At 39.2% G+C, this 13,825-nt stretch overlaps 1 protein-coding gene across 3 annotated transcripts in view; it reads right to left on the bottom strand.

The window, feature by feature from the left end:
- Nucleotides 1-472: 472 nt before the first annotated feature.
- The window catches only part of ZZEF1 (zinc finger ZZ-type and EF-hand domain containing 1), a 62,828-nt gene continuing 49,475 nt past the window's right edge, over nt 473-13,825 (bottom strand). For 2 of the 3 annotated variants that reach the window (XM_072881800.1, XM_072881801.1), the window contains exons 49-55: nt 13,039-13,182; nt 12,000-12,168; nt 10,012-10,110; nt 9,081-9,246; nt 7,380-7,530; nt 6,517-6,588; nt 2,899-6,022 (exon numbers count right to left, since the gene is read on the bottom strand). In XM_072881800.1, the coding sequence (XP_072737901.1) occupies nt 5,948-6,022; nt 6,517-6,588; nt 7,380-7,530; nt 9,081-9,246; nt 10,012-10,110; nt 12,000-12,168; nt 13,039-13,182 (876 nt within the window). In that variant the 3' untranslated portion in view covers nt 2,899-5,947. Of the gene's footprint in view, nt 693-2,898; nt 6,023-6,516; nt 6,589-7,379; nt 7,531-9,080; nt 9,247-10,011; nt 10,111-11,999; nt 12,169-13,038; nt 13,183-13,825 lie in introns of those variants that run through there. The other variant, XR_012045464.1, reaches the window with a different exon arrangement.

The raw sequence follows: 13,825 nt of genomic DNA, 5'->3' as shown, positions 1-13,825 counted from the left end.
GGGATTAAAACCTTTGGGTGCCTGAAAGGCAGCGCGGTGAGAGCTGAGCTCCCAGCCCACCTCCACAGAGGTGCGTTAAAGACAAGGGGAATGACTCATTACAAAGAGCTAGTAAGAAGGTGTGATGTTTAGCACCGACCTTGCCAACGCCTCCTGGAAGAGCGCAAACACCATCTGAGAGCAGCAAAGGGCCGTCTTCAGAAACCACCAGAAAGCCCGAGTGCCAGTCCCCCGCACCCCCGAGGAAACGCCGCGCGTCTCGGCTCTGCCAAGCGACGGAGCCACAAAACGCGGCTTCGTGGGGAACTCGCGGCAAGGCACAGAGATGCACTAAAGCAGGTCACAAAAGTACGAGACAACTGAGAATGTATTACTCCAGTCACCGCCCAGAGCCTTCAGAGGAGAGAATACAATTAAGCTCACCACAATTCGCCAAATCCCAGTCTTTTGCAGGTGGGGATGGGGAACGCTCCCCAGAGTGCCTGTGAAGAGAGGAGGGGGCATTCACTGCCGGAGGCGGCCCACGCCGTGCGTATGCAATGGAGCATCTCGTCTGTCTGCGTATGGAATGGAGCATCGCGTCTGAATGGAGCATCTCAGCACGCACTCATGTGCACATGCCGGTATCAAATGGCTTGGATACAGGTGATACAGGTGATAGGAGACGCTGACGAAGTATTTTGGAAATAAGCCTGCGAGAGAAGGTACCACTGACAAATATTTGCAGGCACTTTAATTTTACATTTCTTTAGTTTTCATAAAATTGACTTTTTTCCATGCAATGCAAGCTTAAATATTTGCTATTTGCACTGCAAATGTTAAAAAAAAAATAATGCAGTAAGATTTATGGAAAGCCAGACAGTAAAGCGGGGAATGGAAGCAAGAAACCAGCTTAAAAGAAAAATCATTAAAGTTGTCAGAAAAGTATTAGTAGGAGAAGCTCCCCAGCAAACTGCCTAACCCTTAGGTGGAAAGACCCTGTCTCCAAGACAGTCCAGTTATCCTTTCGCTACTTCTTTTCCCGTGGTCCCTAAATCCAAGCAGTCTCAGCCCTTGCATATAAAAAGAACGCATCTCTAAATGCTAAGGACTGCTACAAAACTGTCTGAGATTCCCATCTATTTTTCAGGACTGCTTGTTGATGTTTCCAGTTGGAGGAAATAAGGCTTTGAGGGTTTTTTTAGGTGTTTACTACTCCTTAGGCTGCATACCCATTTATGAGCCCCACCACAACGCTGCAGCCTGGGTTTGAGCTGGGCCCCAGCTTTTTATTATTTGTGCTTTCTTAGGTAAAAATCAGGAAAGATTACTGCAGAATAGATCCGATTAAATTAGACCTGACCATCATGGAAAGAATGAGCTTTAATCTTACTTCCTCACCTCTTACTTAATTCCTTCCCTATTCACAGTGGATTTCTCTCTTATTCACTTGAATTGGAATTGACTTCTTTGCCTTAAATTCAGAGGTGGGCCAGATTTCTCTTTCCCCCTACAAAGCCCAGCACAGCTCCTTTTTTTCCAGGCCATTTTACCAATGCACATTCTTTGCTCCAGTTATTATCCAGCCTGACCTCCTACAGAGGACCCAGCTGAGTGTTGAAAAGCATCCTCTTTACATATATTAATCTGTTTTCTAACATTCTCGTAGCTTTACTTAAAGACCAGGTCATGCTTTTTACAGGCTCCCATGGTTGCGGTTGTTATTTGTCCCCTGAAAACAAGGTATGATGCTTGTGCTGGTGGCTTCCCAGCAGATACCCAACACCACTCACTTCTGGTTGCAAGAAACCACATTTGGCATTAGAAAGAGAAAGGAAAGTACTGAATCAGATGATTGGGCCTTGCTCTGCTCCAACGTGCCCAGATTTTATAGCAGGGCACCTTCATGGATTTGTGGACAGTCGCTCCAGATTTAAAATGGTATAAAAGGGCAGGTCTTGCCCTAACGTTTGCAAAGATACAAGACCCACTGGAAACGTTACATCTGAGCTGGGCTCTGAAAACGCGGGGCATTTGGGACAGTTCTGTTTTAAGCATAGTGTAGCCTTCTAAAAGTAGGTTAAAAAAAAAAAGTCACCCACTTTTAAGTTAGCTTTCAGCCTAATTTTGATCTCTTGGAAGAAAAACAGTCTTAATTAACTTGATCTGAAAAACAGTGGTTCCCAAACATTATGGTTGTGACCTGTTACATTCCAATGCCTGGGACAACACTACGTTCAATAGCAGATTAAACTGAATTTGTTAGATTCATCACCTTGCTTACACCGGCTGAAAGCTCACAGCTGGTTGTCTCAGGGAATGGTCCCCACTCTCCCACAACTTCACAATCATACTATTTATTTGTATTTAATAAAATTACCTAATAAGACCATTCTCTGAGCACATGGAACCAGTGAAACAACTTGCAGCTTTCAGTAAATATAGAAAGATACCGACTTCCTCACTTACACTTTCCTCGAGCTAAACCCAAGCTTTTAAACTAAGCCCACTGGACTAGGCAGGTACAAGCACCTTTGCTGATAAACACCACTAATTAGAATCAAGAGCTACTAAGACACATCTCAGCTTTACATGAGACATCCGAGGCCCCAGATGTGTGTTTCAGGTCTGAAAGTAAACCCACACAAGCACTGAAACCAATGGATATCCACAGGAAAACTTCATTTTTAGGATAAGGCCACTGGAATGTAAACAGCAGGAGTGCAATTTAAGAGACAACTCCAGAAGTATGTATCCTGCATAGTTTGATACAATATCAGATATATGCTAACTGCATGAGGAAAAGCAGATTTGCTTACAGGCACTGAAAGTGAAGATTCATAAGAAAAACCCTGGATCTCACTGCAAATTCAAGCATTTAACATTCAGTGAGGAGAGGAGAAAAGCAAACAAACAACAGACACCGTGTTGTACTTCTTTGTTTTTATAGAATTTTTACAATATATTTCTCTTCATTTGCATATTTTACCCACATCTGTAGCTTTCTTTTTACATGTTGAACTGAACTGGAATAAATCTAAAGGTCTGACATATTTTAAACAACTGATAAAAATTGCAAAGTAGTAAACCTGTAAGAAAAGAAATTATAAAACTCTCTTTAAGTGTTTAATGAAAGCAAGTCAAATGTATCATTAGGAACAATGTGGTTTGTTTTAAACACATCATAGGTGATTCAGGCAGGACAACTTTTTTGTTGTTTTTTTTTTTTTTTAATATTAGGCACATTTTTTTCAGCATACCTGTTTTCCAGACAGTTTTATACTATTCAATAGTATCATTCGCATCTGCTGCAGGATTTTCAAAATGTGATTGATCATGAATATTCATTATTGGTATTCTCTTCCTCTTTAAAACCATCAGAAAAAAAAAAAATCAGTGTTTTTTGTCTCTTAAAAAAATCCATAATGAATGATTGAGTTGTAAGGCAGCAACAGATTCAGTGTCAACTCAGGTCACAGTCCTTCAGTTCCATCTAGTGGGTAGAAATTATATTAGTGGACACTGTTCCTAGACAGTTCCTTCAGGGCAAGATGACTGATTCGCAAGGCCAGTTACTGCTGGTAGAGTAAGTTAAGTGGTACACCTAGTAAGGAACACTGGCCACTCCTGTGTCATCCTTGCAGCCTCATGTCTTCATATAGAAAGCAAAAAGACAGTCCAATGGAAAAAAATGTGAGTATGATAGAGCCATGACAGGTTCTATGAATGGTTTATTTACAGTCTTCATCCCTGATGTGAAAAAAGAAAAAAGCCTTCTTTGACTAAAACAGGTAGATCTCAGCAGCATGCTACATGCCTTAGCAAATCAGCCCATTGCATATCCTTGACTGCTTAGCCATGGATTCACACTGAGGCAGTGAATAGAAAGTCCTACTGCTCAAGAAGAGCAATTTCAAAATGCTCACCTGTCCCATCGATACGACTCCCTAAAGTAGACTTAAGAATGTCTCATTTTGGTGGAGCAACTCCCCCTTCCCAGAATCTGTTCATGCTATTAAAAAGTGTGAAACAGTTGGTTCCTCAGGGATCTCTCAGACATCCCTGCAGTGAGACTGCAAACTCAAATACGTTACTCAGATGTGGGAACAAAATGATCCATGCGTTAAAGATATGCCACAACTTTGATAATTCCCTTCCCATCGTGATCTCATTCAGGAAGGAAGGAGGGCTTTAACGTTCAACTACAGTGTGCTCGAGGAGGGGTTTCAGAGCAGTATCTCTCCGCCTCCCTTCAGTCTTTGATAAATAGTACGTTTTTCCTGAACTCTGGCATTCTCATTTGCTAAGAGGGCCACTCCATTCCTGAAGGCAATGGCTTCAGCTTAGTGCTTCTTGGTCTTCAGTTTTAAGTCTTTCAGGCAGAATAATCACATTCTGATTCAACCTCATACCCTGAAGAAGCATTCACTTTGCATTCCCCTGGCTGAACAGAAATCAAAACATCTTTAACTACAGCACTAGAGGCCATCCAAAAAAAGGGGATGGGTTACTGCATGTTTCCCTCTCAGAGGGAGACTGGGCCATGCTTAAAATTTCAGCCCCAGCTGATAAGACCATCAATTCAGAGGTCATCCCCCAAAGCGGTGCTCCTGTGCACGTTGCACATGGCTATTTAGGCACCACTCACCTTCTGGACAAGCAAGGCCAATAAGCATATTCCCTCTGACAGAGCCACTGCCTTTACACAACCTGCATTCAGTTACTACTGAAGCTTTTGGTTGCCTTTTTTTCATATCCTAATGTTGAGGTGAGGAAGGGAAGAAGAAAATAATTAGCATAAAAAGTTCTCTGAATTCATACTTGACAAGACCAGCTCTACATACTGTATAATGGTATAAAAAAAATACACCCCCAAATCCTTCTATGTTCTTTTTAACTCTTTGGAAAGGGAATAACCAGCGTAGTTGAGCAGGAAGAAAGCCAATTTATTTCAGCATAGAAGGTCTGCAATTAATTCCATGTTCACTAAGAGTAATGCAGTTATTGCTCTATAAGATAAGACTGGATTGATCATTAACCCCCAACCTGAGTGCTGAGAGTCCGGGTTCCCAACATTGCCGAGAAGGACCTCCTAAGCCACTAGTATCGAAATAATTAAAAGAAAAAAGCCTCATGAATAATTTCTTGTAAAGATGTGATCTTTGAGAAACATGTACGTTCCTCAGTTCTTCGTATTACCACTGCTTTGTGAATGGAGGCCAGCCTTTGCTCTCTGCACTAGAATCATGTACTATTTAGAATAACACATTGGAGATAAATTAAGGTAAGACTAGATGATCCAGCTGATCGAATCAAAGAACAGGAGAAAGATTAATCTCTTGCACAAGGATGCTCTGAAACCGGAATCCTTTAACTGCTATGCGAATCACCCAGAATTTGTTTTACAACCTGTAGTTTAGCAAGAATTAAAGTTCTTTTCCTTGGGTAGTAGCCTTCAAAGCAAAAGCAAACATGACAGGATTCAAGTGTGGACCATTTCTGCATCAGCCCACCAGATTCTGGTTTCCCTGTTTCACTTCAATGATATAATAGATGCTGCTGATGGCATCACTCTGAGTTCAGCAGTATTTTCAAAGCTGTCATGTTCCATCAATCAAATTTCCTTGGGAGCAGATGATACCAACGCGGGGGCCTTCCATTCTCGTACTTCAGCTACTTTCTTTCGTTTACTTCCTCTGAATAAAAAAAAATATTGTTCTGTTTACTCTAACATGCTACAATATGTGCATACATAACTGTAGGCGACGCGTGAGTTACTTCAAGATGTGCTTTTTCATTGAAGTGCGCTTTTACTTTTACAAATTCTACATCAAGGTGGAAGGAAGGAAGGCTGCAGAGTGCTCATACACTGAAGCTGAAGGAACTTTTCCTGAACGGAGTTAAGATGTTTGTTCCAATGTCCTATGGACAAACTACTCTATCCCATGCACTCCGGCCTGAGCCAGTATTAAACATTCCAGAAACTTGTTGATTTGTTCGGATAGTTAATGGCAAGGCTGATAGCAGCAATGTTTTTCAGGGCCTGGAAAAGAGAAGGGAACACAAAGTCACATCAAAGATTCTCCTCAATCCAAAACTGTAAAGAAATCCTTGTATGAAATTAAACAGAAAGAGATAAATACCCATCCTGTTTCTACCTGGCCATCTCCTGGTAGTGCTGTAATTGTCATGCATCCAGGCAGTTTCAGCAAGGCAACTGCATTTCCAGTTGCTGAAAGACCAGCCCCCTTCCCTATTTCCACGTTTTGGCAGTTGAGAGGTCAATTCGGTAAAACAGATATAGCCGATTACACCCAACCGCCAGTTTGTGGCACATCATCTGACTACTAAAGGAGAACAGCATTTGTGCTTAGTTCATTCACAAATTTCAGAGGCCTGTCACAGTATTGTAAAGCCCAAGTACATTGATACCTATTTTATAAAACTCCACTGGGCAATCAGAAATCATTCATTACCTCTGTCTGCCAGAAAAATATCACAAAAACACACATCTCTGGGGTTGTGTAATCTTATTACCTGTGCTGTGCAGCGATGAAGATGATCTTCAGTATTTAAGGCAAGCAAATACTCCTGTAGAGATCCAAGCTCCTGCAGCCAGAAAGCATTTAATAAACAGCAGTGTTTCTACCAAAGGTATCATCCTACTAATTAACATTAAAATGCTGATCATCATAGCAGTCCAAGAACCAAAGGTTTCAGAACTACACACAAGACTCTCCTGGACTAGAACACAGTTTGTGGCCACATAAATCAGTTCATTACAGACTGTTCATATGTAATGTTCAAAATCAACTCAAGGAAAACTAAGGGAGGGCAGATTTAGACTGGATTTAAGAAAGAAATTTTTTACAATGAGGGTGGTGAGGCACTGGAGCAGGTTGCCCAGAGAGGTGGTGGAGGCCCCATCCCTGGGAACATTCAAGCTCAGGTTGGATGGGGCTCTGAGCAACCTGATCCAGTTAAAAATGTCCCTGCTCTTGCAAGGGGGTTGGACTAGATGACCTGTAAAGGTCCCTTCCAATCCAAAGCATTCTAGGATTCTATGAAAACCACATTCAAATACCTTTAAATTAATTATTAAATCACAATTCCTCTCAGAATAAAGAGTGGCTTTAGGGCCTACTGCCTTAATCGCACAAGGAAGAGTCATGACTATTACTTAAGGTCCCATGATGGATAAGGCAACAGCATGCCCCTCTATTAGAATTTGCTACCAGACTCCACAAGAGAAAGTTGTTAGCGTTTCTGAGGCATTTAAAGTTTCTAAAGCTCTGATGAACTTTGCCAAGATAAAGAAAAACTGCATTTAGTTTAACACTGAACTACGTATCATTCCCAGCACTGGGGAGAAGAGGGTTACAAATATAGGAACTGCTTACAGTAACTCTGTTTTCTGTAACAAAGAAGAGTTCTGCAAGTGCACGATGAAGAGGAAGGAGAATACCAGGCTTGGTCATGTCATGACACAAGTTGTTTTCCATATGGGTGAAAAGCTGCCAAAGTGGCTTCAACAAGGTGAGGTCACAGTCCCTGAAAAAAGGTAATTTAAATGAAATAGTGAGTAACCATGATCTTATGTTTCTAGGAGAGGGAAAAAAAAAAAAAACACAAAAAAACCAACCCCAAACAAATTTAAGAGAACAAAACCATACAGTTTTGACAGTTAGATGTATAAATGAAGGAAGAAGCACAAGAAGTATTTTAAAATCTAAATTCAGTCAGGTGTTTCAGCACAATGAATTTCATTTCTCAATCAGTGAAGTGGAGAAAACCTCATATCCATGAATATGTCTAAATGACTTTTCTAAAACTGAGCGGCCTCCTGAAATGAGGACTTTAAAATAACGATATACATCACTTTGCTAAATGCTCTAGCTCCACTGCTTGAAATTACACAACACTGAACTACAGCACTGAGCAGGTGATGGCCCTTGTATAGAGCAGACAGACAAAAATTGATATATAGCTTTACAAACAATTCCCACCCTGCCTCATTCCTACTCCTGAGTTAGAGCTAGTTAACCCAAATGTCACTGTTCATACAGATAGGATGACAAATATCATTCAGTAGGGGGGAAAAGGGGGGAAACTCAATTTCAGAATCTATCATCAGATTAACACATGAAAAATATTAAATATTATAAGCACAACAGACTTGATCTTTTAGCAACTAAATTTGTTGTCCACATGACAAAGCAGACATTTCCTGATGAAAAAAAACTAAGGGAACTTGAAAAAAATAATAAATCCGTGATTACAAGTAATACCAAAATCAGCTTTTCAGACTTGGATGCAGATCGGTGTATCTAAAATTTACAGAGTCAGGCAATGGTTTTATGTAATTGTCCATTTTTATTACTATATGTGAATATCCTTTTTGACTTCTCCTTATCAAAGTAAGCTAGTAAGATGCTGTTATTTTCATGATTTGGCTTGTTCTGAACTGAAAGGACATAACCGAGATAAGCGTCAGCATTCCAGCATTATAGTCTTTGTTTCCAGCATTTCTACTGAGTTAACGTGACCGTATACATTTGCAAAACACTATAAAAGCTCAACATTGTTTTGAATGTGTATTTTCATAAGAAATACCCATGCCATACATACTTAAGCATTAGCACACCTATCCCTTCTAAAACTCAATTACAGGCTTAGTGGTACAACTAAAGATAATAATTTAAAAGTAATTTACTTTATAGAGAATCAGATCATCATTTCACCAGTTTATTATTCCATCCTCTCCTTAATTCTTAAGTACGACTAATACAAAGAGAATAAATTTCTAGAAAATTAATTGATATCTACTTTTTGTCCTGTTTCGGGGTGATTTTTTTTTCTTTACAACAGCATTTGAATTCATTGGACCTTTTTTAAAAGCCAAGAAAGAAGAGAAAATGTTTTCCAAAAACTCCCTTATAATAAGTTTCTGCTATCAAGGCACTGTGAATTGTATCCGAAAGGCAAATTAAGAATACCAACTCCAAATCATGGTTTTCTGGCTTCAAAATAATATCAGCTTCGTCACTTTTTCTTCTCCTGTCCTTTGCCTTTTAGTGTGCGACACAGAACAGCACACTTACCTCTGGGCACTGCACTGCACTATCTTCAAGAGCAAGTGGATAGCCTTCAAACGCTGGTGACCAGTCTGACGGCACGCTACCCCGACCTGCCATTCCCAGATTTTGGCCAGTGGGAGGTGAGGAACTACCCTTTCCTCAGACAGCATCTGCTTTAGAATTTCAAACCCTGCAAAAAAAAAAAAAATTCAAACAGCTGTTACTTTTGTAGGGACCCATTCTGTTCATATATTGTTTTCTCTTCTCCATATACTAAGTATTTCTCTGGCAAGCAAGAAATATCAAAGAAAAATACCAAACAAAAATCTGAGGTAATTCTAGATTACATCCTGACATTGCAAGTCTTTTCTGGGGCAAATCTTGGCTAAAAATTAGAAAGAATCCTATCTGAAATTAAAGTTTTGCCCAAATAAGGCAAACAAAACAGGTCCTCACTATTATGTGATATGCAGTAGAGTTTTGCTGATTGCAAATCATCAACCAGCCTCAATTTCATTAAAAATATTTAAACTCTAAAATAAACTAACAAAACCTTTCATGCTACATCTAGAAATTAGATCCAGAGCCAGCCTATTCTAATGGATAACTACTTTTTAAAAACACAATTACAATTATTTCTGTTTCCAATTACAGCACCTTGGAGTGTTTACTAAATTCTGTGTGTAATTACTGTCATATAATGAGACTTTGAATGCAAATAACATTATTATAATTATCTCCAAGTCTCTGTGAAGATTTGGTATTTCTAGCATAAAGTCACAGCAAGTAAGAGACATTAGTCAAGTTTCAACTTGAACAAAACTAATCACGTTATTTCCAAAGCATTGGAGAAAGCAAATTCTAAGTCAAAAAAGAAGGGATAACCACAAGTCTGTGAAAGCTCGGCAAAATAACTCCAAAAAGTCCTTTCCAATACATTCTGAGGAGCGCTTACCTGTCTGAAACCTTCCAAGATGACCTGCTGTCACTGTAAACTTATAACCCCACTCAGTGTTAGACATGTCAGAAGTAAATCGGTAGTAGAGTGTGTCTCCTGTGTACAAGCGAAGGAAGAAAATCCACATTACTACCTTCCGAGTTAGTTTTGCTATCACAAATACAATTCAAATGAAAAGTCTGTCATAAATTAAACCTAGATATCGCCATTCAAGAGAAGTGATCTTTTACTTTTGGGTAATTATGAAATGCACAGAACAGTATGATAAATGGAAGGCTGAAGTAAGACCCGGAATGGTTTCCACTATATGAAGATACTTACAAGGATAACGTCTCTTACATTTTTGTCAACTACATAGAAGAAAAGGGAGTTAAAGAAACTCTATACTGTACGCAGTTAAACTTCTCTTTTCCAATTGTGTTATGGATCAGTTATGATTTATGAAAAAAGAACCTCTACATAGGCAGCCAAGTTCACAGTCCATTAAACAAAAGGTTAAAAAAATGTGAAAGTAAAGTTGCACTGCTTTCACATGTCAGAAAATTAAACCGCACACTTTTACTCTAGGGAACAAAATTGTTAACCACTTAAAAGTGGAAGAACTACCAAAATGTTTGACCATTTTACAATCAGGCAGTGGAACATTCAAGAAGTTCTTGTCATTGTAGCATCTACAGCTTCACAGAGACAAACACTGGTAGTTAGCTGTAATGCTAAACAAAACATACCCTTACCTATTGTGCTCTGTAATATTAGATCTGGTTAAAACTTAGAATTTCCTTCTGTTCCATGAAAAATCCTATCACCCTGGGACAAGCATGCTAGTTTTCATTGGGAAGCAGAATTTTCAAAGTTTCATGACAAAGAAAAATTTTGAAAATATTTTTTAGGCTTTAAGAAAAAAACAAAACCACAAAACTAAAAACCTGTTCCCCTTTTCATCGTGAAATGGATCCATTGCTCTCTCCTACTCTTAGGAGTCTTGAGAAAGCCCTGCCATCAAATGAAAAGCCCAGAAGCTTTCAAATGCCTGGTGTCAGCTAAAGCCTGCTGAGTGAGAAATCAAGAGCCTTAATACAGACAGCCTTGGCTGGAAATGAAGTTTCACAAGGTGAAACTCAAGTTTCACAGTCAAGGCTGCTCCAAAACAATGGGCCCCAAAGTTAAGTTTCTTGGCAAACCTCTGCAACTACTTAGGAGAAAAAGGAGGACAGAAAGAAGTTCATAAAAATCCAAAATGTTTCTACAGAGCACACATTTGTTTCTAACTAGCACCTTGTAAGCCAAACTGCTTTGCTAAGAAAGTTCCTAAATCTATTTACAGCTACTGAAAGTACTCGAAGTCAAAAGCTTCCTGCAGTGCCACAGTGCTCAGCGGGTTAAAACAACTTAAGAAGCATGGGACCATGCAGTCCTTCAGCTCGCTGGCATTTGCTACTGTGTTATCAAAAACATGCTTAGAGAATACAAACTGAAGTTGTCAGTCAAATGACTGATTTTTTTTTCAGCTATGCTCTGTGGCAACAACTGGAGACAAGGCATTGGCACACACTCTTTATTTGCTCTGAGCACTAGTATAGCACAGAGACAAGAGATAAGCCTATCTTTTTTTTTTTTTTTTTTTAAATGTGCTTCCTGTGGAAAGTAAGACAAGGCAGAAACAATGTAAGTGAATATTGTGCAGAACAAGGACTGCATTGGAACAGAATCAAGATCAAAATTTGTTTCCAGTAGCTAAGTGCATGCTTTGACTGAAGTGTGGAAAAAAAAGGTCAAGTAGCAGAACAACAGATAAGCCTACTTTTAAGAAACAAATGCAAGAGCAGCACATCAGAGCAAACAGACTGGGACAAGAAAAGGAGTTTTTTTCCCCACACATCTCAGGAACATCTGCATTTAACTGTCATCTTTCAGTAGTTTCTCTCAAGAGTCCTGGATACCAGCAAAACCCTATACATTTGCACTGTAAAGCACTGCATATTTACCTGGAAGCTCAAAATCATTCCATTTCTGCGGAGACCCACTGAAGCTGTGCCGATCCTGCTGGAAATCACTGCTACTGGACATGAGCAACTCATCACAGCCTTCTTCTGTATTACACTGAGAGTCAAATTTGATTGAGAGGTAGATAGCACCGGGAATGTGAACTTTATCCTGAGAAATAAACACATGGTCTTTGTATACTATAATACTATATTACCAAGAAGCCACTTAACTTTCACCATACAAACAAGGGAGATATAACAAATATTACAGCATCTCCGGGGCGAGGGGGAGGTCTGCGTTATTTTTATCAGGAGTTAATTTAACAAATGTAAAGCATGGTCTATTGTTTGCATTAGCTGTTAAGAGTGTAAAAATTAATTGCTAGCTATACTTTAGTTTTTTAAAAGCTGTAATCGTTGCTGACATTGATCTCACTGATAGAACCTAAAGGTTTATATGCATTTTAAAAATAAAAATCAGAAGAGTCAGAGCTGCAGTAAGGTTAAAAATCCTGCCCAGAGGCAATAATTACTTAGCAAACTATAGTAGAAAAATGCTTTCAAACAATACCAAGAAAAGAAAATCAGAAGCTGTTTGTGTCAGAAGAAGATAGTCTAAAATGAGAAATACAAGAAAAAACAGGCTCCACTCCTAGCTTTCGTCTAAGAGCACAAGGAAGTAACAGGCCAAGTGAAACAGACCTTTGGATGAAAGGGTAGAAATATTTGCTCATTTAAGGCCCTGAAACCATTTAAGTATCTGATCTGCTTCAAACACATGCGTAGTAAAACCATTTAAGTTATGCACTTCTCTTGTGACTGAATTAGGACTACATTAAAGTGCCTTATTGAACACATTTCTTACAGGGCAAGGCCTCAGTCATTTGGAATCAGCCTCTTCAAAAGCAAGACTGAAGAGGACATTTCACAGGTGCTTCAAGTGCAGAAGTCCCACAGGTATACACATGGAGCATTAATATTTTTCAACCAGTCTTCAAGTCATGCAAGTCCACTGCACTGTAATACATGTATAACTTACCTCAAAATTAGTATTGTTGTTATAAGGATGTTTAGATTCACGCATCTGGACTGCCATTCCAGGTTCCTCCATGAACTGGCAAGCTGTCAATGCCATTGTTCCTAGCATGCTCTCATTGCACCCATGCAGTACTTTCTGTAGAATCTGGGGAGAAGCAACACATCATGTAAATACAACTTGCTATCAAAACAACATTTGCAAACTTACATGCTGATGACTGACACAAGAGTCATTTCTAGCCACATAACATTTCAGAAGAGAGAATCAAGCTACTAGCAAGAAACAAGACAAAGTCACAAATTATGTCTACAAGTGTCATCTCCATAAGTGCAGGAGATTTTACTCTGTCCTCTGTTCCAGATCCTTCAGTCTTTATCTGATAAAAACGAGAGCAGTTAGCTACATCTCTTTCCACAAATGCTAGAATCAAGGCTAATTCGTACAGTAATTAACAGTAAACTAAAGCTGTAAACAAGGAAGATAATTTTAAAGCAACTTTGTTAGCATAATAAACAGACACCTTTACCTTCTATACCTACGGGTTTTGATTTGAATAGAATATGTCATATGCTTTAGCCTTCAAAATGTACAACTCCACGTATAAGAAGGAATGATTAAGTATCAGTTAAGTGGTTGCAGTGTTTGAAAGCACTAGATGCAAGAGCTCTGCCTTTAAAAATACAAATAAATGCCATTTAGTCTATCAGGACACACTAAATGATAATTCAGAACAACCTGAGTCTCCACTTTCTTATTTTTCAGAAGTGCACAAAAGCTCCGAATCAGG

The sequence above is a fragment of the Ciconia boyciana genome, chromosome 17 (genome assembly GCF_034638445.1).
Source record: "Ciconia boyciana chromosome 17, ASM3463844v1, whole genome shotgun sequence".
NCBI classification, from domain to species: domain Eukaryota; kingdom Metazoa; phylum Chordata; class Aves; order Ciconiiformes; family Ciconiidae; genus Ciconia; species Ciconia boyciana.
This window is presented reverse-complemented; position numbering and strand designations above follow the sequence as displayed.